At 51.2% G+C, this 13,102-nt stretch overlaps 1 protein-coding gene across 3 annotated transcripts in view; it reads right to left on the reverse strand.

The window, feature by feature from the left end:
- LOC122364008 (excitatory amino acid transporter 1-like) overlaps nucleotides 1–13,102 on the reverse strand; it is a 30,288-nt gene that overhangs the window by 2,292 nt on the left and 14,894 nt on the right. For all 3 annotated transcript variants that reach the window (XM_043333962.1, XM_043333972.1, XM_043333952.1), the window contains 5 exons: nucleotides 8,672–8,714; nucleotides 6,476–6,551; nucleotides 6,071–6,257; nucleotides 5,211–5,444; nucleotides 4,729–4,923 (listed from right to left, as the gene is read on the reverse strand). In XM_043333962.1, coding sequence (XP_043189897.1) covers nucleotides 4,729–4,923; nucleotides 5,211–5,444; nucleotides 6,071–6,257; nucleotides 6,476–6,551; nucleotides 8,672–8,714 — 735 coding nt within the window. The remainder of the gene's footprint in view (nucleotides 1–4,728; nucleotides 4,924–5,210; nucleotides 5,445–6,070; nucleotides 6,258–6,475; nucleotides 6,552–8,671; nucleotides 8,715–13,102) is intronic.

The following is a 13,102-nucleotide window of genomic DNA, read 5'->3' on the forward strand; positions in this document are numbered from 1 at the left end:
AACACATTATGTATGTTTATTGCCAATGACGTCTTTGATTAAACGTGATATAAAAATCAGCAGGGCAAATGTACCTATGTATCGATATTTGACAATTCCATTTAATTTATCCTGTGAATTCTATTGTATGACGCTTTCGTTACGTAACAAAGCACTAAACGTGACTTTACAAAAATAAATGTCAAATTGATAGGTTCGTAGACTCGGCCAGACGTTCGAACTCAAAGTTGGACGATCACATCGCCTCCAAGAAATCCATCATCCGAAGGCAAGCTTCACGGCCTTAGTAACTGCATAAAGTCACACCCAATGACTGATAAAATCAGTCTGTAATCTATCATGGAACATATGTGCTGATTTCAACGACAAACGTTTTTGCACCGACAGAAAGAGCGATTATCAGGTCACAGGTGCGCCGAACTGCTTCACGCCGACCCGCGGCGGACGGCTGGGAAAGAAATGCAGGTGGTAGGCTGTGCCGCAGTACACCGGACGTCTGCGGGTAGTCTACCCACGCAGGCGTTCGCCAAACTGCCGAGCCGGGTGTTGAGAAGCAGCGCGCGAGAAGGCTCTGCTCTCATGAACTGCACTAACACGCCGGCCTGTGGTGATAGGAGAACATAATTGAGTTCTGCCAGGACTGATGGCTGAGCATGCTCAAGTTACGTAACGCATTTTGTGGTACTGCCGTGTTGTGCATTGTAATGACATACTGCAATGTGGTAAGTCTTCTAGTCGGAGACACAAAGTTAGAAGGTCGCGTTATCTTCTTCCTGTAGGTTGCAAACTAACAGTTAAAGCTAAATCGTGTTTGAACACGATACGATATTCGTCTTTCCTATTTCTGTACACCAAGACCAACTACCAAGGCCTATACCTACGTAAATCATCATTAAGCTGATCCTCGGCGAAAGTCGATTATAACCATCCCGTACAACTTAGTGATAAACGAAGGTGTATTGAGTGAGATATAGTGGTCCATCTATTTAATCACATTTCCAAAGCTGTCCCGGGTCAGAACACTAACTATGACTTCATACGTGAAATGAAAGCTTTACGATAGTTGCGGCTTAACGGCTTGCCATTTATAAGGAACCCATACATTGCTTAGATAAGTCATCGCGAGAAACTGCTGATGATTACCTTATGATTGATGCATGATTAATTAATGGATATAGTCTATGGGTACTATTCCGGAGGCAGAGAGCGTACGAATATTCAAGCTGCGTTTGTGCAATGCTGCTTTATTAGGATCATCTTGGGTAATGGCTGTCATTTATCCATTCGTGATAAGCTCATGAGATAACTGGGGTTAATGGACCAATGGAATAACGATGCAAAATGATTAAATTGCTCGATTCCAAACACGATATCGACCGTCTCCAGGAACAGATCATTTGGTGATCATGTTGAATCGTTTGTTCATTGACTTTGCTGCACATCATTTGAATAGGCATCATCAATCGAAATACGTTGTAAATGAGGTGTCAACTATATTTAGATGTTGGTGTCCATCAGGGCTGCGGAGTCGGAGTCGGAGTCGGAGTCGGAGTCGGTCGGAGTCGACAGTTGTGACCGGAGTCGGAGTCGGAGTCGGAGTCGATTTTAGAAACCCGAGCCGGAGTCGGAGTCACCGAAAATCTGTCGACTCCGCAGCCCTGCTAGGTCTGCGGAGTCGGAGTCGGGAGTTGAAGTCGGTCGGAGTCGACAATTCTGCCCGGAGTCGGAGTTGGAGTCGGAGCTGGTTTTTGAAAGCCGGAGTCGGAGTCGGAGTCGGAGTCGCCGAAAATCCATCGACTCCGCAGCCCTGGACTGTCCATTGCTAATGATAGAAATTAATGGGTTTGTTCAAATTAATGTTTCAATTTTCGGTAACATCATAGAGTTATCATAGCCCGAAGTGGCCTTTTAACACAGCAAACTTCGGGGTTTCGAACATTTTCACATAATGTCAGCTTTCAAGTTTACCTATGCGGCAAGTTTCTGCTTTCTGGGTCCGCCTCTCGATCCGCGGCGGACGGCTCGGAGAGTAATGCAGGTGGTAGGCTGTGCCGCAATGCACCGGATATCTGCGGGTGGACTACCCACGCAGGTTTACCTGACAATACCGATCATCCTTTCGGCTAAAACATCACAGGTACGACTGTGCTGCTGTTTCTGTCCATTGAAATAAAGTAACGAGCTCTGACTGTTGATGCATAGGCATTGCAGGCATAATGTTGCTCGTTTTTATTCACCAACGAACTTCCAGCTCTTATGTCTGAACAAAACATCTCCCTCTGGGCCCCCTAATCTCGGACCTCTGCGGTGCGTGGTGGCGGAGTGACGAAATGCCCATGGAACTGCTGCGCGAAACCCAAACCACGGACCGACCATTTAGCGCCCGCCTTTGTGGCCGCCGCCCGATATTTCTTCCAGACTCCATTAGCGCTGGACAGATAGAGCTATGGGCTTAATTGTGTCTCCGATCGAGTTGCCCGTATTTCTGCGACCATGGCCGGTGGTGATAATTTCTGCACCGGCCAGTGCGCGTCCAGCCGGTAACAGGAACCCGTGCGGCGCTCCGTCCGACGGCGGCGGCGCCAGACGGTCCCGTCTGCCACCGGCCAGACCGACCACAGCAGGAGAGAGAGAGAGCAGAGAGAGCAAGGAGCGGGCGGCGACAGAGCGCCAGCTCACATACAAAATGCCGCACCAGTTGCTGAAATATGACAAAATGAAACACTGCTCCAAGAAATATGGCAGCATGCAATATGTATCCGTGATTGATGGTCCGGCCAATATGCCCCTGTATAAGTGCCTATCAAACTCGACTGGCAACTTACGGGGTTATCATGGCTGAACTGCAATATAAGGGTAAATATTCACCGGCGCTAGTGCATATCGGGCCGAGAGAGTGGGGCCCGGACGCGCCGGTGAGATGTGCGGTCTCTACGCGCTCGGTGTGAGTAATGACGTGTCGTGTCTTTGTCATGACGCTTTAATGCCAATGTAATTTGGCCAGGTTCTGATGGACAAATTTGGGTCGCATTGCTTTTGGGAAAAAAACCTTCATGGTGTGTCAAAAGTGGAAATAGCCGGTGCGCCGTCTGGCAACCCGGCAGCCCGCCGCCATAGGGAAATTCATGCTTTTTGTCGCTTTTTCGCTCCTTATGAGTCACTTGATCTAATTAGAGCTCAACTAGGAACGAGGCGGGTCACTTGGACGTATTCGGTAGCCGAATACGGATTTTTGGAGCCAATACCTGGGAAACCCTACCCGCCCAATGCGAGTATTTAAGAGTCTGCATGCCCAAATTAACGCTGAGCGCGGCCGTTTTCGGTCGGTTTTCCGCGACCTTGTGGCGAAATCGCCTTATTTATTCAACCAGGGTGGGCTAATTCGCTTAACTAGGAATGAGGCGTTGAAGAGAATTATTCAAGGAATAGAGTTGTGCAAAAATATTATTTGTATTGTTAAAACTGTATCCGCCCTCGAACGATAAATATTGTTGACCCATCAGGAACACATCCCCTGGAATGCGTTTGGACTTGGCTGGATCTAATATTAGCGAGTATCTGCTAATGCAGTTTCTTGGCTTACACAGTACGCACACAAGCATACATACTTCCTGCCCTTGGTTATCCCTCACTTGAATGAAAATGTTGCTATAATAACCATTCCAAGCAGTTAACAGGTTTTAGTGCAGTGCCAAGTCGGAACCGTTCAGCGCCGCCAGTCTCCCAGGCGGCGCGTAACGGCCGCCGTCGGCCGCGCGCCGCCGCTCTGGCAGGGTGTTTGACTTCATATCTCTGTTGCTAGAAAAGTTGTGGACCGATTTACATGATTCTTGCATGAAAAGATCCGCCATTCAATTCTTAGCAGATAACGAAAATTTGACGTCAATTGCACGATCCGCTGCCCATATTGTGGTACTGCCATCTATTGACAAGGCTGGCGAACTAAAGCCGGGCGGCTATTTCCACTTTTGACACACCATGGCAGCTCTTTCAGGGATAAACAAGAGAAAAATGGGTACAATCCAAATCATTTCACTGATGGCAGCATGGCAAAACAATTAGCCAAAACCAATGGAACTCCAAACCAATCCGAAAAGGTGGTTTGCATATACTGGTGCTTTAAACGGAGCCAGCGATCCATGTCATCAGTAACAGCCTTATGCCTTCCCTCGCGCGCCCCGCCGAGGTTCGGCGCCCCATTTCCTCTGCCGTCGGGGCCATTTCTGCGGCCGCCGGCTCTGAGCGGCGCTGTTTCTTGCGGCCGCTGGCAGTTGGTCTCTAATCAGCCGGTCGTGTCGACAGGCGGCACCGCGGGTGAAGATGGATGGAGGCCGGTGGAGCGGCATTGGCCGGCTTGATACTGTGCTGAGAGCGGTATTGGACGGCTTGATACTGTGCTGAGAGCGGTATTGGACGGCTTGATACCTATTGTGCTGAGAGTAACGCTGGGTGGTAAATAGTGTGCTGTGCTGAGAGTGGTACTGGACGAGTACTTTGCTGAGTCTGAGAGCGGCACTGGCTGGGGGTACTGTGCTGTGATGAGAGCGGCACTGGTCGCCGGTCGGGTACTGATCTTTACTGAGACTTGTACTGGGTGGTGCCTGTCTTACTGTGCTGGTAGCGGCAGTAAGACAGGTTTTGCCGACAGGCGGACTTTGGGATCCAGTGATTATCCTACACATCACAGCATCTGGTGCATGTATCTGACAATGTGCCCGTGCTGCTCACCTGATGGCGATGATGCTTCCGATGCCGAGACTGACGTTGCGGACCTGGGCGATGAAGATGGCCGCCACGGCCTCGTACAGCGCCGTGCCGTCCATGTTGATGGTGGCGCCGATGGGCAGCACGAACCGGGCCACGCGAGAGTCCACGCCGTTCTTTTCCTCCAGCGCGGCAATCGTCAGCGGCAGTGCCGCCGAGCTGGGGTCACAGGTCAACAGGTCAGGGTAGTCACAGGGTCAGAGGGGTTACACAGGTCACCGGATCAGAACGGTTACATAGGTCACGTAGGTCAAAAGGGTCACAGATATCGCAGAGGTCAAATAGGTCAGAGAAGAAGATAGGTATAAGTCATGTATATCTCAAAGGTCAACGAGTCAGACGGGTCATGGCCAAAGATCTGAGGATCACCTGATTGCATATCATAGCTCGCTGTCCGGTAGGGAGCGACGCGATGGTGAGGTGACAGTCGCGACACGCGCACTGACCTGGATGATGTGCCAAAGGCGGTGGCCAGCGGCTGACTGATGTTGGCGATGTAGCGGAACGGCAGCTCGCGCACGATCAGCACGTAGATAAGCACCAGCACGATGAAGCCGTGCACCAGGATGCCGACCAGCACCGTGATGAAGTACATGCCCAGCTGGCCCAGCAGCACAGAGAACGACTTCAGCTCCAGGATCTTGGCCGCGATCAGGAAGCACACGCCGACGGGGGAGAGCCTGTCGGCAGCGTGGGTGGAGACAGCGCTCAGCTCGCTGCCAAAATCAGCCGCTGAATTCCGACTGGAGCTACCCAAAACGGCAGCCGGATCCTGTAATGAAGGCTGTCCCGCGGCGTTCGGCGGCCGCTCCCGGGTTTCGGTACCAGCGCGGCCGGCCCATTCCGTATGCGGCGGGGGCGGTCTGAGATGACGGCCGCAGCCCCTCCGACACTTCATCAAAGGCAGCCGCGACGCCAGTGGCAGCCAAACCCCTCGTATTTCACCCACTTCACGGGAAACGGGACGGGCGAGTCTAGCGCGGCGCCCGGAAACTGGGCAGTTTAAGGATATGAAACACGGCATTGAACAATGAAAGATGAGCATCGTAAATGTGCACTAAAAAACATAAGCCAAACGGAAACGAATAGGATAAGTCAAAAACGAAACTTGATGCGTAACACTGATGGATGAGCAGCTGGCGTACATAGAATGAATGGCGGAAATGCAGGGTATGGACTAAGCAAATTAGAATTACTTTATGATACACTACGTTTCAATGCAGATCAGCGACACATATTCAATAGTTTGTTCATCATCCATTTAGTTAGCCCAAGATCATCTCAAGTCTCGATCGCGCTTTCTCACCAGATGACGATCCTGGTCAGGTGCATGATGGCCTCGGACAGAGCTGAGAAGAACTGCAGCAGGATCTTGCCTTGGTCCTTCATCATGCCTATGACGATGCCGAAGACGATGGAGAACACGACCAGACCGGTGATGTTGGCGCCCTCGCTGTACTGGCCACTGATCTTGAACATGTTCACCGGTATGTCTGCGGAGGCGAGAGAGGGCCAGGTCAAGTCGGGGCACACCGAAGTCAAAGCGGACATCGGTCAGTTCATGTCAGGTTACGATAGAGTAATGATCGGGTCAGGTCACGATCAAGTTAGTTACAGCGCTATGACATGTGGGAATCGAGTCACGTCAGGATTACATAGAAGCTGGTACGAAAAGTAAAATGATGTGTGTTTTCCGTCTGGCTATGCTTACTGGCCGAGTCGTTGCCGACCTTTTGTCGATACTTTTCCTCATCTTCTTCAGTGGGTGTGATGAGCACAGTTCGATACTGAAACAAAACACCAGAGCACAGGTCACCTCATCGTAGTGAGTCACTCAGCTTCCTATTTTACCGATCAACCGAGCAATATACTAGTAGCATGTCATCCTTTTCAGTGTAAAAACAATCCATGAACATCTAGCAAAGCGTCTGCTGACGTTAATGATATCACTGAATGTCATAAATGTCATTGCTTAGGTGGCAAGCAGTTATCAAGCGAACCAGTGTCACTGTTACATTTAATTCAATTTATGGGTGGTATAGGAGACACGAATGACTACTGCGCTATGCAAACTGATACACTGCTTTAGATCGTGTCAACATTGAAATTTCGAAACAATGTTAATGTCAGGCTGTCCTGTCTTATTGCAAGACATAAATCGGATGTGGCCGTTTCGGTGCGAATGGCGTCCTGACAATGAGGTCGGTTTCATTTCATCTGTCGGATTTGTCCGGCTCAGAGGTGCGGTGGTGCATGTTAAGTTTGCTGGCCTCGACCCACCCGCTTCAGAGTGTGGCGCCGCACACAAATAGCCACACGACATCCCATCCGAGGTCGGAAATAGTCCAATCGCGTTTCGAGGAACCCCGGCCGACTGCCCAGCTGTTGCTCGGTCATTTATCAGTTAGCTGTGATATGAGGTCAGTCGAGTCGCTGGCGTCCGTGGTCGCCGTCCAGTGTCTAGTGGCGAATGGCCAGCGGATGTTGTTAACATTATCCAATGACCAGTGACCGGAGACAGTGCTCTGACATTGACCTGGCGAATTGTGAGCTGGGTTCAGTCGCTGGCACCTAATGACATCCCAGCCGTAAGACGATTCAGCCGTCCACCCGTGCAGCCGTACAAGTGTTTAGCCGTCTCCTGCCGTGCCCATCATTCCATGCTGCAACGCTGTCTCAACGTTCTGCGTTCGTTCAGCTGCGTCCAGGGTCCAGCCGTCTCTATACGTTTCCAGTCATCTTCAGCCTTCTCTACTCTCCATCCGTCTCAGTCTTTTCTTCTTTCCACCCATCCTTTATCAAAATCCAGCCGTCAAGTCTTTTTCAGCGATCTGCCGCCCCGCCCAGCGTCCCCACACACAGAAAAATATTAACACCGTTAGCGGTGTAATTGCACAGTACATATCTGAGCACTTGAGGAAAGTTAATTTAGTCCCTTCCCCGCTTAAATTACTCGCGCTTCCAAATGAACACCAGGAAGAAGGTAATAGAACACTGTTAGGAGGGTTGGGTGTTTTACTACATGTAGTACATGTAGTAAAATACATGTAGTAAAACACCCAACCCTCCTAACAGTGTTCTATTACCTTCTTCCTGGTGTTCATTTGGAAGCGCGAGTAATTTAAGCGGGGAAGGGACTAAATTAACTTTCCTCAAGTGCTCAGATATGTACTGTGCAATTACACCGCTAACGGTGTCAATATTTTTCTGTGTGCAGTGTGTCATTTCCAGCCTCAACGCAGTCCCCAGGTCTCCGACTTCTCTCGACCCCGCCCGACGCTGCCAATTGCGTCGATTGAAATAAATGGCCGCCTCTGCAGACGCCGCCTCGGCCTTGGAGACGCGTTCACAGTTTGACAGCTGCGGATCAGTGTGGGGGTGGGTGGGGGGAGGGCGCTGGAGTCCTCTGGAGGCTGTCGACGGTCGTGGGGTGCGTCTGCTAGAGGCTCGTTGGCAGCGGTCGGCGACCACCACCAGCGCTGGGAGGTGTGGGAGGGGAGGGACGGTATACGAGCCAAACACCGCACGTCCGCGGGTGGATAGCGAGGGAACAGGTGGAAGCACACAATTGGGTCCGCTGGTGACTCAGACGGTCGCGTCGGGTCGGAGGGTCGAGCGTATGTTGGGAAAGGCGCACAGGTGGGTGGGATAGTTAATTAGCGTGGCTTAATTATTAAAGCCACGGAGCGGTATGTGATGGCGCCATGTTTGCGCCAAGTTTGGATTTCTGCAAGCAGACTTTCATACATGAATAACCGATACAACGAACGTGCTTAAAAAGGTTCGTCGGAGATGATGTCAAGGGCAAGGAAAATTAAGACCAATGGTTAGGGCATTCTTTAAAAAAAATAACACAAATGTCAAGAATGATCCGACATTAATAAGGCATAATATTGCCGCAACTTACGTGGAAATTGGCTGCTTGCACCAGGTTGGGCGGAAACATATTCCTGAAACGAAAACAGACCATCATTTCACATCAGACCGACTCACGGCCAGCAGTACAAACATTTACCGAGTCATTCCGTAGAGTTATGCCTACTTACTCTGAGGTCAGATATTTTAGGCTCATTTGGTAGAAATTTAGCAGTGGCGGCGGAAGGTAATTTTGGATGGGGGTGCAAAGTTTTCTCGAGGGGCCCCTCTGGAAGTTTGGGCCCCCCTTCATTTTTTTTTAGTGATTATTATTGATTTATGGAAAACGAAGATTTTGGAAAACTATCCCCATACACACAAGTTCTGCAAAATGTTTGAAATTGCAGTGTACCTACCTATCTCAAATAATGAAAGCATAAAGAAGCAAATGCAGCTAGTTTTTATCGGCTAATCTTTTAGTCTACCCACCACCCGCAGCGTCTCAAACCACTTTTCTGGATCCGCAGTGGACCATTGAGGGCCCTACGAGACCGTTCCAAGAATTGACCGTGTTTAGAAGCCCCTTGGAAACCGACCACATAGAGACTCCTCCAGAGACCTACATGACTCCCCAGACTGAATGAGCCCTCCGATCAGGGTCGGTCCCTTAAAAGTTGCTGAAAGGTTTCAGAAGGCAGTATAGGCTCGAAAGTCTTTTGAGGGCTCTCAGAAACCGGCATCGGACCCCAAAAAAGCCTGTATGGAGGCCCTCCAAAGCCGGGATGGAGGCCACATGAGCCAATGTTTAGCCTAAAGAGCCGGTATGGAGAACTGAATAGAGGAAAGGGGTCTCAGTGGGGCCTTCAGGGGCAAGCGTTTGAGCCTCAAAAGTATGCGTGGGGTCTTACAGGCAGGTAGACCCCTCGAGTATGCACGGGGTCCCAGGAGCTCGCGTGTGAGCCCAAATATTCGGCTGGCGGCTACTAGAACCAGCATGGGGATTCTTAGAAGCCGCTTAGACCCACATTTCACGGGTCATGAGTCCCAAGAGTCGATGTAGGGGCCATAAAAGCCGGTGTAGGGCCCATGGCCTCATAAGTTCCGACATTGAGACTCTCAGAGGCCGGCGACGGGGCACCAAGAGCAGATAAAGTGCCTCAACAAGCCGACATGGGGACTGAGAATCAGTGTGGAATTCCAGGAGCCTGCGTGAGCTCTCAGAGAGCTTCGTATTTCGTAAGGTCCACAAAGGTCGTTGGGTCCTCTGAATCTGAACTCTGCGGGGCCCTCAGAGGCTAGCATGTCACCTGGCACCTGCCTGCGTTGAGTTGAGACCCTCCGAGGCCGTCGTAGGGTTCTTCAGAGGCCAGCGTTGGCCCTTGAAGCCTTCGTTAGGCCCTAGAAGCCGTCAAGAGGGCTCTCAGAAGTCAGAGGTCAGCATGGCCCCTAGAGCCTGCCTGCATCGAGGCCCTCAGAGGCCGTCGTGGGGCCCTCAGACGCCAGCGTGGGCCTTTGGAGCTTGCGTTGGGTCTAAAAGACCATCGTGAGGGCCCACAGAGGTCGTCGTCAGGGCCCTCAGCCCCTCGGGGACCGTCCTGGGGTCCTCAGAAGTTGTTGTGAGGGCCCTTAGAAGCCTTCGAGAGGATCATCAGAGGTCGTTTGAGGGTCCTTGGCCATAGTGAGGGTCTTCATGGGTACTCAGATACCTTTGCAGGGCTCTCAGAGGCCTTGGTAAGACCGCTAGAGGCCATCGTTAGGGTCCTCAATAGACCGTTGCAGGGCCCTCAGATGCCAGCAGCCTGGTTGTGTTGGGGCCCTCAGAGGCCGTCGCTGGGCCGTCTGAAGCCAAATGGGCCCTCGGACTTGAGTTGGGTCTAGGACCGTCACGAGGGCCTTAGAGACCGTCGTAGAGGCCCTCAAAGGCCAGCGGGCCCCTGGAGTCCTGTGGGACCCTCAGCGGTCGTCATGAGGGCCCTTAGTGGTCGTTATAGGGCCCCAGGGGACAGAGGTCGTCGTGAGAGCCCTCAGAGATCATCGTAAGGGCCCTCAGAGGCCGTCATAGGGGCCCTCAGAGGCCAGCGTGGCCCCTGGAGTCTCCTTGGGGCCCTGGAGTCTCTGTGGGACCCTCAGCGGTCGTCATAAGGGCCCTTAGTGGCCGTTGTAGGGCCCCAAGGGACAGGTCGTCGTGGGAGCCCTCAGAGATCGTCATAAAATGGCCCTCTGAGGCCGTCGTGGGGGCCCTCAGATGCCGCATGGAGCACCAAACGCGGCTTGGAGTTGGGACACTTCTAGCCGGTGTGGGGTCCCAAAGACTAGCATGGGGCACTCCTGGCCATAATTGGACATCCCGGATATCAGTGTTCGTTTCCCGATCACTGGTTTTCAGGAGAAAATGTATTGGATGGTGCGACGGGCCCCTTGTACGGATTTTGGGGGTGCAAAAAGATATGTTTGCACCCCCATGTTTTTCGATGGGGGTGCAGCTGCACCCCCCGCACCCCCTATTCCGCCGCCACTGAAATTTAGGCAACCTTACACGTTTGGTGGCTGACCGTTTACCACGCTATACGCTGAGTTATCAGAGACAGGGCCTGGACGGGTGGTCACAAAGCGGGTGTAACCCGGTGCCGGAAGTGACGTCTCATGGAACCCGGGCAAGTTTACTGTGGTGGAAAGTGACACTCCGGCGGCGAGCTCACAGAACCGGCACGGTGCAGTGGTCGGAAATGGTGTAATTAATTAGTGGGCATGGGCGACAGCGGGCGCCGGGCCACGCACGCAACCCGAGCTGGAAGTGATATCAGAGTTTATTGGGTTAGGGTACTATGTTTATAAGTAACGTTACAATATGTAGGCCAGTGAAGGAAATAGTTCAAATTTTGGGCAGTGCCTCGACTGAGACAGGCATTTGGAAGAGCTCATCTCCTCCCTAAGATCAATAAGGGTTGGGAAATGTTTCGCGATTTACTTAACCCGCGTGGGGCTGGGGGGGGTAAATTTACCCCCCCCCCCTCGCGAATTTTTGCGATATCTCAAAAACGGCGGCGCGCAGCGCCGCCAAACTTTCAGTACCTTTTCTGACATCAATTTGACACGTTCCCTGAAAATTTGAGCAAAATCCGTCGGAAAATTTTTGAGAAATCAACGTTTTAGTGACGTCATGTTCGCCATTTTCGCCTCAAAAACGGCAAAAGTTCAAACGCCGCTAACATCTTCATTTTTAACCCGCGCCGTGCTGGTGGCCTGAACTTTCCGCCGAGTGCTGGGGGGGGGGGGGGCGTTTTCACGCCCCCCCCCGTCTAACTCGGCTCCTGGGCCACGTAGCGACACGCGGTAAGCGGCAATCGAAAGAGCGTCAAAAATAAGGACGAAAACACTTCGGTCATTTTTTGGGTCAGGTCAAAGGTCAGGTCACCAGAGGTCACCAAAGGTAAAATGTTGACTATTTCAACATTTTGGAAACTGCCAACGGCTATCTCGGGAACCGATAGAGCTACAGCGCCGCGGAAAAGCGCATTCGATAGCCCTTTTACAGACCTTTCTGAGTAATGTTCTCAGATTTGACCTCAGGTCAACGGTTTAGCCTCCAGAGGGCAAAAACTCCAAAAATAGCCGTTTTTACGAAAAACGTTTTTTCGTCAATAACTTTTGACTCATAAGCGCCATGACATTACTTTTGCCAGCATCGTGTTCCTCTCGTCGAGACGCGTCGAATGAACTATTCGTTGACCTTGAAAGGTCATTTTGAAAATTTGACCTCAGGTCAAGGTCATGACCTGACCGAAAAGGGTCATGTTGCATATCAGTCGATCCGTATCGTCGAGCTGAACACATCTGACGTGTTTTCACCGCTCTAGCACGTCTCTATCAAAAGTTATAGCCAAAAAACTGCTGGCGACCGTTCATGACCTGAGATGACCTCAGGGGCACACAGAGGGGTCACAGGTGCATTTTTCCTATTCAGTGTGTCATGTTTACCTATGAACCGATGTTTGAGAGCGTTTTGAATGATATTCGTCCAAAAGAGGCGCATTTCAATTTTCTCCCATTGACTTATAATGGAGAGGTCGCAAAATTGACCTGACCTTAGGTCACAGATATCAAAAATCCGAGATAAACATTTTATACATACTGTTACTCATATCAATCGCTGAAAGTTTCAAAGTGATCGTTCAGTCGGTGTAGCTATAGCGAGCCTTTGAACTTTTTCTGAGGTAAGGTCACTTGACGTGACCTGGTGACCGGACCTTGAACGGCCTAGGTCTGAAATTTTCACAACATGTGCGGAAATGATGTAGGAACACGTGTACCAAAAACGGCGGCGCTGCGCGCTGCCGTTTTTGAGATATTCGCGAAAAACCTGAGGGGGGGGGGGCGTAAAAACGCCCCCCCCAGCACGGCGCGGGTTAAAGGAATCAAGACGTAACAAAAAAGGTTATACGTAATTTTACTTTGTCTATCAAATGGCTATCTCGGTTTTTTG

The sequence above is a fragment of the Amphibalanus amphitrite genome, unplaced genomic scaffold (genome assembly GCF_019059575.1).
Source record: "Amphibalanus amphitrite isolate SeventyFive unplaced genomic scaffold, NRLGWU_Aamphi_draft 000027F_arrow, whole genome shotgun sequence".
Lineage (NCBI taxonomy): Eukaryota > Metazoa > Arthropoda > Thecostraca > Balanomorpha > Balanidae > Amphibalanus > Amphibalanus amphitrite.